Consider the following 22,148-nt stretch of genomic DNA (forward strand, 5'->3'; position numbering starts at 1 on the left):
AGCGTAGCCCTGATTCCCCAACAGGCTCTGAGCAGAGCAGAGCAGACCGGACATCGAGCTCAGGCTTTTCCGATGATCTCTACTCTCAAGTGAAATCCTTAATTGCTTAAAACCCATGCGTTCCTAGGTTGTGAGTGTCTTGGTTACGTTACTTATGAATGAGTGTACTTATCAGAGACATATGGAAGGGCTGTTGAGTATGAGGCATTGGCTTGAGATGACGCGTTAAATGTGGAACCAATATCCAGTGTTTGGGAAAGGAATGGGTGTGGGCCTGACGAAGCAGAAACAAAGCAACAGCAAAACTATGCTCTCCGCACGCTCTGCATGCTTTTAAGCGCTCATGCGGATGGGTTCTGGTAAAGCGAAAGGGCGAGGTGTTTGGGCAGAGCGAAAGAGGAAAGACTGACCTCTCTCCGAGGTAATCTCCGATGGCGGTTTTGTTCAGGCCCTCGCCCTTGTAGAGGAACTGAGCGATGTTATCACTGGTGTTCTTCAGCAAGTCGTTGTCAATCAGGAACTGGATCCCCTGAGAAAGAGACCAGACCTCCAAATTAAACCCTGTACATCAAAACATGAGCGGAGGGTGGGGGGGAAAAACAACTTGTTTTTACAGCTACAAACCTTTTTAGGGTCCATGTTAAATTTCTTTCGCCCCATGGCCACCTGTTTGTTCCTCTGCATATTTTTCCTGGAAAGCGAGCAAAATCATTAGCTGTTCCTGGTATTAACGCAACATGGTGTCACAGTACACCTGCAAACTATACATTTATTTTCCAAGAAACACAAAGTAGTACATAAATATATAGAGGAAGGAAATACCTGGTTCTTCTTATTTGCAAGTAAAAATCATAAAAGTGTGTACACATATGTGTTCAGTCCCCTTTAGTCTGATAAACCTAAATTATATAGCTCCCAGTTACCTATTGGCCTACATGCAAACGCTATGCGAGGCGAAAAAAAAAAAAAAAAAAAAAAAAAACACTGAATATTTCCCTTAACACACCATCCCTATGTCAAAGCATGGCAGCGGCAGCAGCATGCTGTGGGAATTCAACTTTGACTTGAGATTTGCTGTTCCCAGATACGCTTCATCCAATCAGACGGAGGTTGACCTTTTTTTTTTTTTTTCAGGTTGTGCCTTTTAGGATTTTGGCCTGTGAAAACGTTTTTAGGTCAGTTCTAATTTTGTTTCCACGTTTGTTCTTATTTTCTCACACCCTTATGCACTACTTTGTGTTAGTCGGAAACAAAAAAAAAAGAATCTAAATAAAACACATTAAAGTTTTTGTTGTAATGCAAAATCTGAAAGAGATTTCTATGACTGCGTCCTTTAACAAGCAAAAATAAAAGAGAGAGGCGATTATGTCCTGCAATTGTTTGCAACTGATCAAATAAACTAGTCAAATTATTTCAGCAGATTCTTTCGCTCCTATTCATGTCGAATAAATCAGCTGGGAACAGAACGTCAATGTAAATTTATTCAGTCCAGATCGTGTCTTTGCCTCTGACATCTTTCTTTTTGGCAGGGGCTGGTGATGCCGTGCCGATCGAGTGAGATGTTAAAAGGTTGAGCCGCATAAGGGAATGTCTCATTTCTCAGGCTTTGAATAATTCAGGGGTCAAAGTGCACCTCGATTCTCAGCTGATGAGACGTCAGCGCCTCGTTCCAAAGTGTCTCTTTAGGTTTTTGAATGCCAAAGTCCTCATCTGAGCAGCGATAAGACTTTTTAGAGGTTTTTTTTTCTTCCCCCCTACATTCAACAAATCAAATCATGAGAAAGTACTTGGATCATCAGCGGGTTCCCAATGCAAGTGAAAATATTTTAGATGAGATTTTTCAAAGCTGATAGGATCCGTATCCACTTAAGCGGACTAAATCCCAAGCTCTCCTTCTCCTGAGACCATCCATTGTCTGCTTCTGCCAGTACACCCACTGCATTATTCAATGAGACCTCCCATCATGGAGGAGGGGGTGGGTGCGTGATGAAACATTTAAACTGCCTTAAAAGCATAAAAGCAAAGCCAATTTATGGAGGGCATTTGGTGTGATGGAAAGCCCATCTTAGCCATCAAACATGAATAATTGACAGCCTCATTTTGCTAACTTAATAGAAGGGATGCAACGAGCCAACTTAGGCAAAACAGAAAGGGAAGAGCTGGGTCCGCTTCTTTTTTTTTAATTATTTTTTTTATTACCTTTCCTCAGTGGAACCAAGGTTCTCGATCTCACTGGTCACTTCTGCTATCTCATCCTTCAGCCGCTGCAAAGACAACAAACAGCAGTGTTGAAATGCTGCGAGTCAGCTGTCCCACCAACGTCACAGCGAGGCAAAAAAAGGGTGTGAGGGACACAGAACAAGAAGCAAAGAATCTGTAAATCCATCCCAGGTTTTCCAGGTTGCACGTGTTCATAGGTGAAAAGGCAATAACCTCAATATAAACTGTTTTACACCGTTATATGAGAGGAACATATCTTGTGATGCTCTTTACTGATGGCTTTGGTCGATTGTGCCGGAGTCAGACTGATGTTATGGTGAGAAGAGACGATGATGAACTTCACATCAGCTCGATGAAGGAGGGGAATACTCTCCTTGATTATGTAGTATTTGGATATTTTAAGCTTACCAAGAACTGTTTACTATGGAAGTGATGAGAGCTCATGCCTGGAAACTCTCTAATTGTTAAGACGCCACAATGTTTCTCATGATGACAGTGAAGTTTGTCCAGTTCCTGTCAGTGCGTGTGTCATGTGCTAACCCTGCAGCCAGTTAACAATTAGCCACTAACTATGCCAGCGCTATGGCATTAAACCCCCCCTTAGAATTAGACAAATATACGAATAGTGATATATGGACGAGTCAGCCCCCAACGCAAAATATTTTACACTGACTGCTGATGTCTTTAAAGCGTTTTGTGAAACGTTTGCTTTATTTGAGAAAACCACACAGTTGAAACCTCTTCCATGTGAACAACACGACGTGTGTCGTCTCTTCTCATGAAGCCGGACGCATGGTAGCGCCCCTAAAATGTACGTCCGCCGAGCAGCTTCCTTCATACCCTGCTCCAGTGACAGCATACCATTCCGCGCGGACAAAACTAACTTAGCGAAGACCAAAACCGCGGAAGACGCAGCGGCGGTTTCAAGGCCTCTGCAATCACAATACATTCCTCAGATGCTTGCCTCCAAAAACAAAGACTGTCCTCATCCAGAAAAACGACAGGGCCTGCGGTGGGTTGACACGCAGGAGCGGCAGAGAGAAGGGTGTGGGAGTCACACAAGGGGAGTGGGGTCAGCGTGCAGACAACTGAGGGGGCGAGGGTGAGGGGGGGGAGGGAGGAGGGGGGAATGGGCAGCAATGGTGTCCCAGACTCGTAAAAATGAGGTGATGGATCCCACCTCCAGAGCCCACAAAGGGGGGGTCAGCAGAAGTCGAGTCCCCCTGGGTCTGTCCCCTGGGTGAGATATTCACTTACTGCGCCGGGTTACTGAGTGACAGGACTGACCCGAGCTGCAATCTAGAATAATGGGCTGGACGTGGGTCGTGGGTAGGAATCTGATTTGACTGCAGAAATATGCCACTGACCGCTTGCCTACGTTCGGCCACAGAGTCATTTGCCTGTTTCATTTGCAACCATTATAAATTCAAAACAGCATTTAAAAAAAAAAAAAAACAGAACTGAGATAGATGGATTAAACAGGGGCCTATGCTGTTGACATAGGACACCTACGGATGGCGAACTGGTGAGCAATGACGGGAAAACATCTTCAAAGGAAGTGACTTGTTGGTAGGAAATGCCTCACATTCCACAAGGAGTGCAGAAGACAACTCAGGGGGCAAATAACCAACAGTTTCTGACACCGAAACACATTGATTTTAAGGAAAAATGCTATCAATGTTGAGTTAAAGCAACTCAAAATGCAATTTTACCTATTTAAAATGGCATAATTTTATATTATTAAATGTATTAGATATTTTGTTATCCAATAATGCATCTTATACACCCATACTAGCAGAATGTCTTTCTTCTGTGTTACCTGAATGTCCTCCTGCAGCTCCTGCTTGCGCCGGCGGATATTCTCCAGCTCCTGCTTCTCCTCCGGGGTGAGATCGTCTGGAACTGGACGGAGATAAAAGGAGAAGATGAAAGCTTAGCATGGCTAGGCTTATCTAGTCACGTCTATTCCTAAAGTAGATCCCTGAGGGGTGCATCACTGAAGCAATATCTGATTATACTTTCTAATGCTTGTTTTTTTTTTCTTTTTTTTTTTTCTTCTTTCATCAAAAGGTGAAAGCAAAGCCAAGGGAAAGAGATTTTGGAGTCTGGCAACCGAAGACATAGTGTCTAAATGGCAACAGGAGATGATTTTTATTTATTAAAAAATGCCCCCAATGTCTCCTTGTGATAAATAAACAGTGAATATAAAAACACAATTAAACGGCTATCCAAATTAGCAGTTTTGGAAAACCGACGGGTCTGAGAGTGCTGCTAGTGTTTCTGTCACTCTCACATTACTGGCTTCTAATTAGCAACGTGCCCTGGGTGAAACGCGTGGGCACTACCTGCACGACAGAGCAGCATCAGCAGCACTCTCAGCGAAAGATCGGTCTGAACTTTTCTGCTGAGCTAAAGGTGCTTGCTTTCACTTTCACTCTGACTGGCAAGAGAAAGTCTCCCTTTTTAAAAAAACGCTCTCTTGCCTCCTTACCCTTTATATCAAGCAAACATGACTCAACAGCTAGGCCCACTTACAGCTTTTTGGTTAACGTCTACGTTTGAGACTTTTATTTTGAAGTAAGACAGGAAGCACTCCACGGGCCAAACATTTGGAAACAACTTCCAGGTTGTGTGACTTCCATGGGTTATAGGACGGATCTCTACCGCATGGTTACTAAACGATGAGCCGTTTCTCTTCGGTTCGGACCAAATATGAATAAATGCGAAGAAAAGAGAAGAAGAGCTTTGTTTCCGTCTTGGGACGATGTGCAACAGTTACAACTTCTTTCAAAAAAATACACCCTAATTACGTTTTCAATATTGTCCAAAACAATTGTTAAAATGGCAACAGGATTTCAGGAAAATATATAAATGCAATTCGATTGCTACAAGTTAAAATATGGACTGTTCTGTCTTTTTTTTTTTTTTTTTTTTACCCTTACATATTGTCCTCAAACTCTCTTGTAGAGTTTTAGCAACTCAGCCACTGATGATGTGTGTCAAATGTGGGCATTCAGCTCAATCAGAGTTAACCTACTGGGCAAAAATATTATGACTATGGCCGACACTAGAAACACAGTACCCTGCTAAATATCGCGTTCGTGTACGTCTTTGCAATTGTAATACTGCCCACAGATAATCCAATATATTGCGCGGCTTTAATTAAGATTATGAATTTCAATCCTTCGACCCCATTTCTGTGATTCCTCCTGCGGCCGAGCACAAGCCCTGCCCTCTGACCTCTGCTCTTTATTAACGCGGCGGCAGAGTTTAAAGGTCGGAGGCCCGGGGCAGCAGCTTGACCCTGTGCAGCTCTAGTAACGTTTAACAAAGTAACAGTTAGGAAGTGATGGAAACCCAGCACGGACAAATGCTCAATACCACATCTTATGTTACTGCATTCACAGCTTTCCATAAAAAAATTAAAAAAACCTAATTTATTATGTTTTCCGTCAATCTATAACGTGAACTTTTCACCTTCAGCGTGAAGGAGGGCACTTATATTTAATAACAGGAGGCATGTGAGCCTGAACACCTTGAGGCAAATACCCATGACATTTACTGGAATGTCTGTTAATGTCTGGCTAGAGGATAATAGACAATGGGAGTGAGGACCAGACTGAAGCCTTTCAGCTGGCTGCTGAGGACGACCAAAACAAAGCCACGTTTTCTTCCCGAGGCCGTTCCAGGCTGACCTTTCACACGTCGTATCTTGCGACCTACAAATTTCATCCAGACCCACTTTTCCCGACGGCACGATACAGACACCAGAAGACATGCCTGTCCACCTTTTTCTGTTGTCTCCCCGATGGGGACGAGGACGCTTCAGGACAACGACCTTACAGCAGTTAGTCAAGTTGTCTTTCTGGACACGTGATTGGGAGGTTCTGCAGCAGTCGGACGCGACACAAGGCAAACCGCCACGTCCCGGAAATTGGACTGACAGGAGATGAGCAGCAGAAAAAAACACTATAATTGAGCAAAAGGGAGGATTTGAGGATGAAATCTATTTGCTTGTCTCACTCCAGACTACGAGAAAGGCCCTTGGACAAAGTCAGGAGAACAGACACTCAAACGGTCAGTCAGTCTGGGCTAGCACACCACTCACCACCTTCTAGACTGAGCTTTCAAAAAAAAAAAGATCAACATTTCAGGGAAAGGAGTAACCCTTTCTAGAGGGCTTGTGCCATAGATGCTCAGACTGGGGGAAACTTCCCACAACTCGGCAAATCGGGGGGCGGCCCATCCAATTAGGGTAAATGCTGAGAGCGCTGATCAACTCTTAGTCTGCAAACTTCTGCACTGACTTGGCACACTGCAAAAACAGACCTTAAAATAAGTAAAATGTTCTTAAAATGTGGGTTTTTGTCCTTGATTTAAGCAGGTAAATGATAATATCTGCCAATGGAATGACTATTTTGACCCCTAAAATACGATAATTAGACATCCTGCACTTGAAATAAGACGATGGAGATGAGTTGGTCCTATTTTAAGAGCTTAAATCTTATTTGATTGGCAGATCATCTTATTTACCTGCTCAAATCAAGGATAGATACACTAATTTTAAGAAACGTTTACTTATTTTTAGTTTAGTTTTTGCAGTGCAAATGAATAGATTCTGGAGTCTGTGGGATGCCTGCGAAGCAGAACTGGAGATACGGTCGCCCCATCCACAGGGCAGGGAGACAGGTCACTCTGGGCAATATTTGTTTTTTGTACATGCATGTGAAGCTGTGCATACAATAGCTGCAGAGAGGCACAAAGACCAGGAAACTGTGACATGAACCTGCGCGCACGTACACACACAGTTTCTTTCTACTGTTCCTGGCATTGTGTTTGGAATTTGCAACTACTCAACCTCAACCAAATTTTTCTTGTGATTTCTAACCAGCATTAGGAAAAATCTAAAAAAATATTTGCGATTCTCCAGTTAATTGACCACACTGCGTTTATGGACAGGGCAAACAATTAAAAAAATTATAATAATTTTGATTAAACCCATCAAATTTTAAGGGCTCCTACCATTCCTGATCTGTAAAAGCACAAACCAACAGCATATACTTTGATGCTCTTATAATCTTGTAATTCCTTCTATTTCTGTTGGATTTAAAGCTTCGGTCTCCATCGGAAAACCTGCCGACAGTTTGCGTTTCTTGCCTTTCTTAAGAGAAATAAATAAAAATCTAAACTGAAATGGGCAGGTCAGACCTTAAAGAAAATCCAAAATCGTATCAGCCAGCAAATGAACAAGTGATCTCTGGAAAATTTACATGCTCTGTATGTTGCAGGACATTTATGCAAATCTGGACCAGTGAGAGAAAAAAATTTCACAAGCCACATCGGACATTGCGAAGTTTTAAACGCCATTGCAGGTCTGAAACAGCCGAGAGTAGCCTCACATGATTGGCCAAGGTCTTGTGAGATGTGACGTAACAGCCTAGAAATCCAAAGAGGGGAAAGACATTCCTAAAGAGAAGCCCGCTCTCGTCTTATTGTGTCTATCAACTGCATTTGTTGTCTTTTACCCCCCAGCAGAAAATGTGTTTACAGTTCGGACGAGCGTGCTCCCAAATTAAAGTCACGCAAGCGAAGCTTTACCGCCACACCAGTATTTGTCTTCAGGAAGTTATTGGCCAATTTTCTGACTGCTAGTTTTTGCTCTTTTCACACACAAAAAAAAAAGAAATCCTCAGATGAGCTTCACTAGTGAGTGGACACATGATTACTAATTTCCTCTCACTGGAAGTGACTCAACCCCCGATTTCCAGAGAGAATCCACGAGATGAGAATGAAGCTCCGACACTCAAGTCACTTGGCTTCAATCAGACTTACCATCGGGGGGAAAAAATTAGCACTCGTTTTACACAATAGGTCCTTCAAAAATCAAAAATAAATCTTATGGTTAGTCAAGAGGCCCGAATTACGTATTCAAAAGACTCATCTTGCCGGATCGTGTAATTCTTGTCCTGGCTTTCATTATTTCAGAGTGCTCTTCAATCCCAGTTTATGACTTGAAACAGTCAATACGGTTTCCCTCAGAGTAACACGGGTGCCTTCCTCAGCCTTCGCTGCGCCGTGCCTGCTGCAAACTGCTCTCCTACGGCAGAGCGTCACGCCATCCAACCAAAAAGACCTAATTCACATAATTTCTTGAACATGCTGACCATATGCGTGCCCTGAAATTCATGCATCTTGCGAGTATTTTAGGATTTCTTGAAGCGGACCCATTTTTAGTGAGGGCTGGGTCAGCAGAGAGGACTGCGGTGGGTTACATCAAGGGAGATATCAATTATAGCTCCGTCTCCCGCAGCGGGAGAGAGCCACTAATACCTATCCTGATTGCCATCCCGGCAGAGGAGGCAGACGTTTCATTTCCACCCAGATCACAGAAGAATACTCCTTGGAAAATAAGGAAATTAGAATCCTGGGTGCAGAGGAGAGCCCCCCCATCCACTCCAGATGTGACCCAAATTAAGAAGCTCTGCTAATCACTCGAGGTACAAAGCCAGGGCAAAAGAAAAAAGGATGTACTTATTAAATAATGTCTCTACCATGAACGCATTAACAAAATATGTTTAATAAGGGGGCAATGACAAAATGCACGCCTGGAGGTGAAAAGATTTATATCGCAACACTAACTACATCTGCTGGCAGAGAAATTATGCAAAGATATAGCTATTTCTGCAACCGTGCGTTGGTTTGCCTGCACTCTGATTAGATTTGGACGAAGTGCACAGAGTGAATGACACAGCTGAACGACCCCACTCCCCCTCACATCATTTATTCTACGCAGACAAGCTTTTCCTTCGTGTATGTGAGGAGGAATAACACCCCTAAAGGCCACGGCACACTTTCCATTAGGCTTCATTAGAACCCTTCACTACCTGCTCTATTACGCCGCTTCAAGCCTTCTGCTCGGTCTGCCTCATTAATAAAATATATCCAAGAACATCAGCTTGTTTCGTCCTCTTATGCCGACGTCTCTTAAGGATTTTATTGAAAAATCATTATGGACGCAGGGACATCATGCGGTGACCTGCATCGGGCGACTTTAAGAAGCGTGTCGGACTGGTGAAAAGCGGACTGTGCTGACAACACTCTTCGGTGTGGATGCTATTACTGACTGAAGAAAATGCCATTTTGAGTTTTCGGTTCGGGCTTTTCCAGAAGAGTGATTTCCGTGCTTCATGGAAACTGGTGCTACAACCAGTTACCGGTTCTTTAAAACATCCTGGGTTGTTAGGTACAACCTGCGAGCCACGTCATTCACCTTATCCGGCAAACTTCAGATCCTTTTTTTTAGTTTAGATAAGGCTGCTCACTTACACACACAGTGTGACATCTCCTCTGGTCCTAATACCAGAAGTACCAGAAGACAAGGAGCTAAACTTTAGTTCTTAAAGAAAAATAGGAATTTGGTCAAATAAAATCTGTGCATCTCTAAGAGCTATTGAGTAAATAATTGAATTAGAGACACAATACTGAGTTCATGAGAACAGGACAGAACAAGATTTTAACCTGGCTTTCAGGAGGAGTGAATGCTGCTTGTCAAGACTCGATGTGATCTACTGGGTGTCCTTACACACTGCAAAAACGGATCTAAAAATAAGTAAAATGTTCTTAAAGTTAGTGTATTTGTACTTGATTTGAGCAGGAAAATAAGATTATCTGCCAATGGAATGAGTATTTTGACCCCTAAAATAGGATAATTAGACATCCTGCACTTGGAGATGGATGGTTCCTATTTTAAGTGCAAAAATCTTATCCCATTGGCAAATGATCTTATGTACCTGTTCAAATCAAGGACAAATACACTAACTTTAAGAACATTTTACTTATTTTTAGTTCCGTTTTTGCAGTGCATCGGAAACGTTTTGACCAATCTGACGGATGATTTATTTTTTTGAATTTAACTCTGCAAAGTGCCTTGAGATGACGTGTAGTGATTTGGTGCTATATAAATAAAACTGAATTGAACCCTTTTAAGAAATCTCAGTTCCCGACTGACGGTGTGCACTGTGATTGTGATGCAATGCAGTACCCCTAAACGTCCAGAAATCGGACGTCATAGCGATCGATGCTTTCTGCCTCCTTTAATGTCAGAACAACTTTACACTTTCACTGCTTGTAGATATTAAGTGATCACTTTGCGAGCAAAATGCCGACATGATGGCATGATGTACTTTGTACTGTGGTGCCAAGGCATTTTCCAGCAACATCTATCCTTTTCGATTTAGGCCATGTAGGCACGGTGCTGTGGTGGTTCTGAAGGTGTCTTTGCGTTGTGCTCGTCTTAGTCACTGTGTATGATAAAAAAAACAATTCGCCGGTGCTTAAATATTGTTTGTGTCTTTTCTGTCACCTTATTACTGGAAACCCAAAATGCTGTCAAACAAATAATCTGAGTAGCTGGGGAATTATGTAATACAAGTGACCTTGACTGGCTAGCGCTTGTGAGATAGAAGTCACCTCAATGAGAAATATCACAACGTTTTTTTATATCGAGGGAGATCTCGTTACACCTCAAGTAAATTAACTTGGAAAGTTAGAAAGGCATCGAGCTCCGGCAGGTCTCCAACTGGATAAGAGTTCCAACAGTAGCAAAAAGCAGCCAACTCCACGACAAGAGAGTGAATTCAGCATGAAAACAATCAATAGTTCTTGCAGGCCGATGCAAAAACGTCAGCACACAGAGGTCCCCCAAACAAATACTGGTAGATTTGCTGCTTTTTCCAGCATTTAGTTGCTTAAGCAGACAAAAAAAAAAAGATGTGATCTCTAAAGTGAGACTGAATTTAATTGTTAAATCTGATCCCAAGAGTGCTCAGTCATATTTCTTGGCCACACACACACACACACACACAAACGTTGATCTTCTAAACCACACAGTTTCTAACAAAGGAATGTCAGCGTTTGATGTGGTCAACCAAAGGAAGTTGGTCAACTATGACCTCCAGCTCTAAAGATCCAGGGACTGAAAAACACGTCCAAAAAGAAGAACAGTCTGGATCAAGAATCCCAGGAGGCATCGAACTTGACCTGGCCCGTGGGTAGGTGGAGCTGAAGGCGACAGGGGAGCGCGGGAGGTGGACGACAGGAGAAGGAGCCCTGTGTCGGTTCGGGGAGGAGTGGGTCAGCGAGTGGCAGGAGAACACAGAGTCGGTGGGACGAGTGGTGGGATGGACACAGCTCCTTCTTTGTGTCTGGAAACAGTCACGTTCCTCTACAAAGCTCAAACACCGGGTTTCAGTTTCCATACTTCAACATTAGCAAGTCAATGACTTTCTAATGAAATCATATTTTTCATTAAGACTGGAAGCCCCCTTATTTACAATTCTAAAGAGTCAAACGTTACACACCTTCACCATCCCCCCCAACTTCATAGAGACAACTGACAGCAACCCGCTGTACAGTTATTGGCCCGCTGCACCGGTACTCAATCATCCCCGGCCATCAGTGGCTAAAGTGCCAACAACAGGCCTTTCCAAATATGCACCAAGCCAGGCTGGAGAATGACAGGCCATTCATAAAGATAAGTCAAACCACAAGTAGCTGGTCCTCGCTTTGCCGTACATCATGCATCACCTGGAGCTTTATTGATTTACCAAAGTCTAAGCGTGTTACAGTAAAGCGGGAGGGCACGAAAGCGGAGCAAAGTCCCACAGACAAACAGCAGAAATGGCACTGTGGAGAGCAACACATGCCGAGAAACCCAGAGAAAGATGTTTCAGCCCGCTAACCTGAATAGAATATTCTCCAGTTTCCCTCCTCCTCGGCTTCTCTTTTCACTCCTGGTGATAAAGGAGTCAGATCCTATTGCAGAGACATCCTCATCAAGTGGCAGAGGGAAGGAGCCCGCTCCTCCAGGCAGGGCCAGAGACGCCGTAGACGTTTTAACAGCACAGCTATCGGCTCTCGCAGTGTGCTCGCAGCACGCCGACACTGACAGTCCATTTGGGAAGGAGGCTTACTCACATACCTCGCTCCCTCCTCTCCCTCTCCCTACCCACGCTTTGCTGTCACCACCACTGACATGAAGGCTCCACCCAGTGGTTGCTCCGCTCGCTGCCTCCCCTCTCGCAGACGCACAAATAAAAAGCTAAAAAAAAGCTAAGCAACAAAAAGACAAGAAGCAATACCGTTGCTCTGTCAGCAGATGACGTTGGCAGCCCGGTGTAAAAAGGTGTGCAAAATCTTGAGATAAATTCCCTTTTGTTTGCACGAATAGAATCTTACACTGAAATACTTGGGGGGGGGGGGGGAAATAAGCAGGAGTAAAAAGAATCAACCAGGAGTTTTAATTTGGCATCATGCAACCATGAGGAAAGTTTGGTGAGACAGCGACTCAGAATGCAAACAGACGCAAAATCAAAATGTTCACGATTAATGCAATGACAACACTTCCTAAAAGCGTGGAAATGGTCCTTAGCATCTGATAAGTTTTAAATGTTTAAGTCAAAAAAGACCGATAGTAACTTTACAGAACGACATAGTTAACAAGTTTGGGGCGACTGTGGCTTGATGGGTTGAGTAGTTGTCTGGCAATTAGAAGGTTGTGGGTTTGATTCCAGCTTCCCCTTGCCACATGTCAATGTGCCCCTGGGCAAGGCACTTAACCCCAAATTGCCTACCGAGCTGCGGTAGTTAGTGGTTAGAGCAGTGCGCTTGCACTTAGAGAAGGATGCAAGTACCCGGTTCGATCCCCATCGCCTGTACTCTGGGTCTCTGAGCAAGACCCTTAACCCCACATTGCTCCCAGGGCGCCGCGCATGGCAGCCCACTGCTTCCCAAGGGTGATGGAGAACAAATTTCGTTGTAATGTATGTTTCAATGACAATAAAGATGATATTACTATTACTTATTACTAAGTTTGCAAATAGCCGTTAGCAAACATTTAAAATGTTTAAGTTAATTGCTGTTCAGTTCAACAAAAGAAGAGTTCATGTAAGCAGTCGACCAGCGAGGAAAGCGGCCCACAGCATCACAGAGCTTCCGCCTCATTTATAAATTTGCCTTTTTTCAACATGTTAATCCTACTGTTCATGTAGTGTTTACTGACCTCTCAGCCTCTTTTGGTGAAAGCAAAACCACTTCAGTCAAAGTAACACACGTGTACGTTTGTGATGGTGGGACAAAAAGGCTTTTGGCCAGACTGCCTCGCAAACAGCAGGTTGGCAAGCGGACGTTGAGGAGCATTTATTTTTTTGTTGTGACAAACGAAGGTCTTCATCCATTCCGCGTGTCACAGTTTTTATTGAATTTTACTTGAATTTCAAGATGGATTAAATCTTCTTGTTGTATATTTCTGACTTATAGTGATCAGCACTCATCTACTTTCAATAAACCGCACGTTCGCTTTTCTTTTCCATTTTAAAGCCTGGCTGAGGGGAAAAAAAGGGAAACAAAGTAGTGATTACTGATTCAGTGTGGGTAGAAATACTGATCCATTTAATAACATAAGGAAGGAATTTTTAAAAAAAAGCTTTCTTTCTATTATTAAATAGCTAGAAGGGATTGTTGGGTGGTGCTCCGCTGATAATTTTAATAATAATGGAAAAAAATTGCTTCCCTTAATTGATTTTATTCCCTCCGATAACTAAATGTGCACCTTTTTTTTTTCAAACTAAGATGTTTATGATAATTATGAAATAAATTTCCAACCCCACATCTTTACCAGGAGTAACAACTGTTCAGATTATTTTAATTAAATCAAAGCATTTATCAAAATAGGCTTTCAGAGAACTAGCTAAATATGTCCGTTTCTAGACTCTTACTGAGAGCTCTGGTTAGTCACCGTTTCATTTCAGGCCCCTCTTCAATTTCCTGACCAGTCTCACTCCGGCTATCATCTCCCATACGGAGTTAAGTTGCACATTCCGTTCTGGACTCCACCTGCGTGTAGAAATGACCCCAATGGGAATGTCTCTGCTGAGAAAACGGGGCACCGTTCCCAGGATTCCTCGTCGAGCACAGAACTTTTTGCAGCATGAGTGATACGTCAGCCACGGGCGTGCCTGTAGCTCGGGGCGGATGTGAACAGACATGCGAGCTTGCCTCTCGTCTGCTCGGAGACGCGTGAGTCAAACTGGAACCCTCTGCTGTGAACGCTGAACTCTGCCGCCCCACAGTGACAGAGCTTCCTCTGTCTGGTGTGCGTGATCCATGCGTTGGTTAAGTTATAGCTCGCACTTAAAAGTGGCGTTAGCACCTTTTACAGAGGGTACTTATGGGAAGATAAACGACTCACAGCAGACGATCACGCTGGAAAGGACCTCAAAAGAACCACAGACAGCGGGGAAAAAAATACATAAAACAGCACAAGATCGTTGCTATACCTAAAACCACAATATGTCTTTTCCCCACAGAAACCACATCATCAATATACTGAAGTAAAGATATACAGAAAAAGAAAGAATAGCAGTTATTTGGGTAAGCCGCTACTGTCTATAGCAGGGGTGTCAAACATACGGCCCGCGGGCCGGATCCGGCCCGCCAAACAATTTAGTCCGGCCCTGTGTCTAAATGCAGTATCATTATTAAAAAAAAATAAAAAAATTATTATTTTTTTTCCCCCAATGTCCTGTCTGGCAATGTGGCAATAAGATGCCACAAAGAGCTTATCAGATTTGACTTTCACAAGTGGACAAGATAAAAGGAAGAGAATGATAAAACAATTATTGAAAAAAACATGTACTTCATTCATTTGAAAATATGCAGTTCCAATATTGTCCATGAGGGGCGCTGTGTTTTAATTAGCAGATTAAGCTTCGGTTGTGGAAAAATTTAAATCATTTCTTAATTTGTATCTGTTTGATGTATTTTGTCATGCAGGACAGTGTTTTTAAGTTCCAAAAAATGTGAATACATGTTTTTCAACATTGTACAATCACTGTGATCAGTTCTTATGCATAATGACAACGTTTAACTGAGTAAAAGTATTGTTGAAATTGCACATACTTTTCTTAAAAACGCTGAGGTTATTCATAATATATTGTGTAAAAGTGAAATTCATTTAATATAAAAATTAATAAGTCCACATTTATTAGTTCTATTTAATCTTGCAATAAGTTAACTCATGTGGCCCTCTTGAGATCAGATTAAGCTGTATGCGGCCCCTAAACCAAAATGAGTTTGACACCCCTGGTCTATAGCATCTTTACTCTGAAGCATCTTTAATAAAGTTAAGCTCAAAATCAGACCAATTGTCTAAAGATGCACTGATTGGGCTTCTCTGGACCAATACAGACTTCCTGTAATCTTCGAGGTCCAACCCGCCGTTCCCAAATTGGACCGTTTCCGAATCTATATGTTGTTTTTTTTTTGCAGGCTTTTTGATAGAGATGGCAGTTTTTGAATCCAAAAGATAACGAAGGATCCCTTTATTCTTCATCACAGTATTTGTCCCTAACTTTCATAGGATTTGTATTATCTGAAATGTGCATCATAGTGATCCAACATGCACGTCTGAGTTAATAATGAATGGATTTTTATATATATATATATATATATATATATATATATATATATATCAGTATTTGACCTGCTGATAACGGATCAGTTAACGGATCAATTTCCAGTTCCAGTCCCCGGCCAATTAATTTGTCACTGTTGCCTAATTAGCCTTTTTATTATGGGATGCCACTGAAAAAAAGTTTATGTATGTAATGGCCAACTAACCAAACATTCATAAAGCCTTCATGCAGTACACAGCGCAATCTTCAAAGCCCTTCTGGCTTCTGGTCCGTTTTAAAAAGGGAAATGTCAACCTGTGACCTCACATCAAAAGACTAAGGGACACACTGAGGCCAGCGCCGCCTACTACTGTACATGTGACAAATAAATAAAAGAGCACAAGAACACCAACATTTACTTGAAAGCACCTCAACCATCAAGGAAGTGAGGTTTTGGCCTCATCGCTGACATAACTTTTTACCTGGTTTATCAAAAGCATCAACTCATTTTGGTCAACAAATGAATTTGGATTATTATTTAAACTTTGATTGGGTGAAAGTGATCAAGTCCCCATAGTTGCATTAGTTTTAGGTTTAGTGCCACATCGGCAGGCATAGCTTTATTATAGAAACTAGCTAAAACAGCAACTTTTTAAAACAACAGATAAAACAAAAACAAAAAAAACTTTTTATAAAATATTCACCAGGATTTAGTTCTTTGAATTTTTACTAACACATTTATATGATTTATTTTGCTTCCTTTTGTAGAGATGTGAAGCTTTCTAAAAGTTTGAAATCACCATCAATCACAACAAAAACACCCGATGTTGGAGGTTTTAAAAAAGTGTCGTATTTTCCCCCAAAACTCCTCCAAACTGCATCTAAGAGCAAGTCGCCATATTTCATTGTATTAACTAACTTTTGCTTTTCTTCTGCCATCTTTTCTTCCAGGTTTCTAGATCAGCTTTTAGAGTAAACGGGGGTGGGACCGAAGATCCAACATAAACGACATCTGAACTTCCTGTCCCGACTCTTGCCGTCGAAGCAGCAGAGCAGGAATGTGAGAACAAGAGGGTGTGAGTGGGTAGGAACCAGAGCCGCAGAACGCACGGCGAGGCCTCTGCGCCTAAAGCAAACACACAGACCGAATGCATGCACAAACACACCAGAAGAATGGTTATGGACTGTGCAGCGCGGCTTTCTTCAATAATCCGCTGTTTAATTTGCATTAGCTGTTTTCTATGGAGGCCCTCTCAATGTTATCCCTCAAAGGCGGAAGTGCTGCCATTTCTCCACAATGCCCGCCTTTGTCGTTAGCCGCGATTCTTATCGGGGGACGTCCTATTGTCAACATCCTCCTGCTCGGTACACATACACACGTCCTACAACCCGTGATGGGAAAAGCTGGAAGTCTAGTTTTAATCCACACGCATGCCGTTCGGTTTTCTCTCCGTCTCGCTTTTTTTTTTTCTCTAAAGTTTTTTTTCCCACCCACACACAAAGTATTTAAAGGCGATTTCCTGCTGAGCACATTGTCAAACTCCTAGCTTCCTGTTTATGCTATGCTCGGTTTATTGTGTGGATATGCATAAGTTCCAACTTTGGGGAAACAAAAGTTCATCTTTTCACCTATTGACATAAATCATGCATGTAACGAAAAAGTGCTAAAAAAAAAAAAAACGGCAGAGGTGGCAAATCACCGCAAAGCAAACAAACACATAGCTCAGCAAACAGACCAGATCTTTTAATGGATGTTCTGAATGTGGCTCTTTATTTAGAAAAGAAGCATTTTAAATGGCTAAAACCTGTCTTCTGCCCAAAATCCTTTGTAAAAAAAAATAAATATATAAAAAATAATCAAATCCGCAGAGCATAAACCGGCATTTCTCAGCTAGAAAGTGCAAAATGTGCTATTTTAGGGCTTCAACATCAGCAGAATACATCTAGACCTAACCCAACCCGAACACAGTAAACAGATATTTGATGAACACGCCTTTAAAGACTTTTAATTCAGATTGCGGGGAAATGTGCTGCATTAAATCTCTGGAATTATAGAAGAGAAAGAACAGGAGGCGTGTCTCTACCTGCTGTGGACAAAGCTGAAAGTCAGACATGCCACATCTCTGAGGAAAAGTGTCACATAATTACTGGCAGGAAAGATCAAGCACAGAGGGACACATTTACAGCCCTGAAAAAGTTTTTAAACACTTCTGTAGTATTTGACCAACATGCTTTGTGATGAGTTACTGTCCAGAAATGTTCAGCACAGGGAAAAGTAAACACTGTTATTCTGACAAGATGAATCATCAGACAAATCCCTTCAAGTTCAGACTTGATCCAGTGGCACAGTAGGTTCTAGGATATTTCATATTTGATAACGTAAGAGCACAAATATTAGGGCTGTAACAGTTACACCTAAAGTCCTGTTCTGTACAGGTGTGATAAAGCTAACGTAAATGCATTTGACTCATTTTAACGCTCGCATTACCCGTTTTAGTGTATAACTCTCTGAACTGTAGGGCCGAATTTAGCACTTACATGCCTCATTATGCCAAAAAAAGGGTTTAATTAAATCCCAAACTTTGTATATATATATATATATATATATATATATATATATATATATATATATATATATATATATATATATATATATATAAAGAAGAAGTTAACCTTCCTGACAATTACAGTACAGAAATGGATTAACTTCTCTAGGTTATAAAATGTTAAGCATGTATTCACCTGGTGTGACACTGTGGGAAAACTAGGTGGCGCTTGTTGAGAAGCTGGTGTTAGGTTGCAAGGTTTCTTAAGCTGTAGGGTGAAGCCGAACATGTACTGAAACCACGAAACAAAATAGGCAAAAAAAAAAGTATGTGGAGGATATGAACTAAATGCACAAACGATATGCCATGGCTTGCCATATTTCTACCACTCAAACGAAACTGAAAACTGCAGAAAAACAAAACAACCCAGTCTTAGATTTCTGTGAATCATTCTTTGCACTAGTTTGGAGTGGAGTACTTTGGATAGTAGCCTAACCTACTGAGGTTCTCTCGTAGTTTGCCATTACAGTGACAGTTCATAAAACGGAATTGTGACCATTACACCCTTAAAATAAAATTTTAAAACTAAATACATTCATTTTAAATTACTGACTATTATTGTGAAACGTTAAAACAAAGTGTAGTTTCTGTTGTATGCTGGAAACTATTTAAGGAGGTGTTGTTTCTTTACAAACAGGTATAAAATAAAGTGGATATCGTGAGCCATCAGTTGTTTCGTACTAGGAAATACTGCAGGGAATAAAGAGATATAATAACTATGCCTGCTTCAAGTTATTTTACGCTAGTGATAAGCTTACTTTAAACTAAACATTTATATTCTTTAAACTGATGGTTTACATACACCTACATCTCACTGTAAAACACAACATGTGACAACAGCAGAACACTGAATGTTCATATTCAATGGCACTCTATTATTACAATGTATCTTAATATACTGGATACTAAAAAATTTACTAATCAAAGATACTTATTTGCATCAAAAATGCATATAAACTGAACTTTCTGTATAAGGCAGATGGACAAGAGAAAACAAAATGTTGCATGATGCTAAATGCTAAGCTATCACTACAAGCTAACGCGACAACACTGATGTTTGAGAGCGACGTAAAAAGGTCTGTAAAGCTCCTGTAAGTGGTAAACCTCTCGGATGACATGAGCTATCTTTTAAAATATTAGCTTCAAACATAAGGACAGCGCAACGATGGTTTTCTGTCGTTCTAAGCAACGCTCCGTTCTACTGCGGCAGGAATCAACCCAAGAACGTGTTAATTGTGTGACGCCTCAGGTGGCTACTAAATAGTGTAGTAGCCCCTCAATTACTCAACCATTTAGTTTTAAAAAGCATTTGAGACTAGCGTAGCTAATAATAGGACAGGTTATGGTAGAAGTAGACTGAAACTGACAATTACAGCAGAAAAAAAAAGTAGAAACCCGTAGTTGCGCGGTGCAGCTGGAAGGGGCTAGCTAATAACAGCTAGCGTTAGCTTATAGCTGCGCTTTTGCACGTTCAAGAGCTTTATTGACCTTCCTGTTGCTCTCAAACATCCATGTCGTACCGTTACGTGTCGTTATGCTCACTAAAAATTAGCGTAATGGTCTAATTTTGAAAACTCTTAGGGTGACGTTGGTCTGAAATGCGCTGGCGAGAACCCTCTTTGTCCCTCAGCAGTAACATTTATTTGTATCAGGAACAATCTGACTGGCAAATGGAAGCACAGGGTAGCACACAAAAGACAAGCAATTATAATAAAATGATTGCACATCTGAATCAAAGGTACATATTTTCATAAAGGAACGTAAAACTCAGAGGTGGGGACTCGAGTCATTGATTTTATAACTAGCTTTGACTTGAAAAGGTTTTCCAGAGACTTGGGACATGACTTAGACTTTAACACCAATGAATTGGACTTGATCCTGTTTGCTTGGAAAGATTTGATATTTTACTCAAATTCTAAAGCTTAAGACATCCATCATTTAAAAAGAGCGCACCATTAATTAATTTCACTCAATCAGCATCTACAAACACAGACTGTCTCTCTTTCCCCTCTGTACGCATGCATGCGTGAGCTGCAGCACAGCCAATTAGGGCTGGACGATATAGAAAAAAAGCATATCGATAAAATAGACATCATACTGATCGATATTTCCAGATATTTAAAAAAGGAAGAGGAAAAAAAGCAAAGGACAAAAATGCCCCCAACAGTAATTTCAATTGGGTCTAAATATGAAGTTCTGCTGTTGCATTTTTCAGTGAATATTCTAGAAAAATATGGTTCAAAGGACAGTTCTTGAAGCTAAGTTTAATTGTACTGTTTTATAAGGTCAGTTGCACTGGTTTCACCATGTTTTGAGGTAAATGCTGATTTAAGATACTCTGTTATTTACATTTAACATGTAATTCAACATTATTAAAGACTCGAAAAGTCTTTAATAATGAAATTAGAAGTTTCAGACTTGGGACTTGACTTGAGAAATACCAATTTTGACGTGACTTGGCTGACCGTACATGAGACTTGGCTCGGGACTTGAGGATAAAGACTTGAGACTTACTTGGGACCTGCAAAAACAGTGACTTGGTCCCACCTCTGGTAAAACTTGTACAAACTGTTATCCGGTCTACTGTTTACCCAAACAAGGAAGTGGCACTTAAATTATATATTCCTCTAAACGAGAATTACTTAATGGTTTTGCCCCAATAAAGGAAGTTAAAGTTAAGTTTGTCATATTGTAATTAATCCTCTTTTCTGTTTTTGCTCTTCGGCCTGTGCCATCAAAAATAAAAGTTGCTGCGGTATCGAGTTAGAAATTTTAGCATCGTGACAAACCCTGCAAAACCAGCAGATAACCAAGCACGGACTGAGCTACCAAACATCTTTAACTGCTCCAGACAGTAAATCCATTTCCCCGCTATAGCTGCGCGTAATGAATGATGACCTGAGCGCAGAGCAGGTCTGCTCCCGATGCAGAAAGAAGGCAGAAATGTGATTACAGAGAGATGATGAAGATTAGCAAACTACCAGGGCATTAGTGCCAGCCGGGGCGCACAGAACCACAGGGCCCGTAAGAGCTTTCAGCTCCCGTTCATTAGAAAGCCATTAGAGACAACTACTTTAACCCCACGGACCAGCCACTTTAAAGCGGCAGAGACAAATGGACTCAAAAGGAATCGACTGCTCCTCTCGTTGGGGGTATGGCAAGGAAAGGAAAGGAGACGGCTGTAAGCGTGTGCCAGCCTGGAGCGCCGAGGCAAACCGGCGTAGCCCCAGCAGAACAAAACGGTAATCAGCGGCTCCCAGCCGGATCAGTCGGTCAGACGTTCACCCTTATCCAACATGATTAACAGTGACGCAAGTCAGGGGTGCTAGATAATAATGCTGCCAGGCTAAACCAAGCCAAGGAGATGAAAGAATCAGCAACAAAGGCCCTCTGTCTCCTACCAGGGGGCTACCCACTCACTCACTCTAGTTACACAATACCACACTCTGACAGAATGTTGTGTAAAAGCATTGCAGACACCAGCTGTTGTGATGTTAACACTACACTACATTGCAGGTGTTTTAACAGGCTTATAATAACAATAATAAAATACATTAAGCAATAGTGACTGCTGCATTTAGGGGAATGTGTCTGACCCACCTGTTGCTGTGCATTCAGGGAATAACAACACTAGGATATACTGACTATTAATCTATATTAAAAGTGTCTGATCATGTGGGGAATTAGCTTGTCTTAAAGAGCAAAGATAATACTTTTGTCTAGTATATCAACGTAGACAAGAAAGGGCAGGATTCAATAGGAAGAGAGCATAAAAAGCGTTAATAACGCCATAAATGTACGGCTGCTTTGCATTTAACGTGCTGTTAAATGGCAATTTAAATGAAATTTGTGTGATGTGGGGGGGAATAAA

The 22,148-nt window shown here is 41.6% G+C and overlaps 1 protein-coding gene across 4 annotated transcripts in view; it reads right to left on the bottom strand.

Annotated features, from left to right (window-relative positions):
* cyth1a (cytohesin 1a) overlaps window positions 1-22,148 on the bottom strand; it is a 52,217-nt gene that overhangs the window by 12,224 nt on the left and 17,845 nt on the right. For 3 of the 4 annotated variants that reach the window (XM_036147960.1, XM_012876864.3, XM_012876866.3), the window contains exons 2-5: window positions 4,040-4,122; window positions 2,200-2,264; window positions 625-691; window positions 411-529 (exon numbers count right to left, since the gene is read on the bottom strand). In XM_036147960.1, the coding sequence (XP_036003853.1) occupies window positions 411-529; window positions 625-691; window positions 2,200-2,264; window positions 4,040-4,122 (334 nt within the window). Of the gene's footprint in view, window positions 1-410; window positions 530-624; window positions 692-2,199; window positions 2,265-4,039; window positions 4,123-11,960; window positions 12,177-22,148 lie in introns of those variants that run through there. The other variant, XM_021323741.2, reaches the window with a different exon arrangement.

The sequence above is a fragment of the Fundulus heteroclitus genome, chromosome 16, assembly GCF_011125445.2.
Source record: "Fundulus heteroclitus isolate FHET01 chromosome 16, MU-UCD_Fhet_4.1, whole genome shotgun sequence".
Classification (NCBI taxonomy): domain Eukaryota; kingdom Metazoa; phylum Chordata; class Actinopteri; order Cyprinodontiformes; family Fundulidae; genus Fundulus; species Fundulus heteroclitus.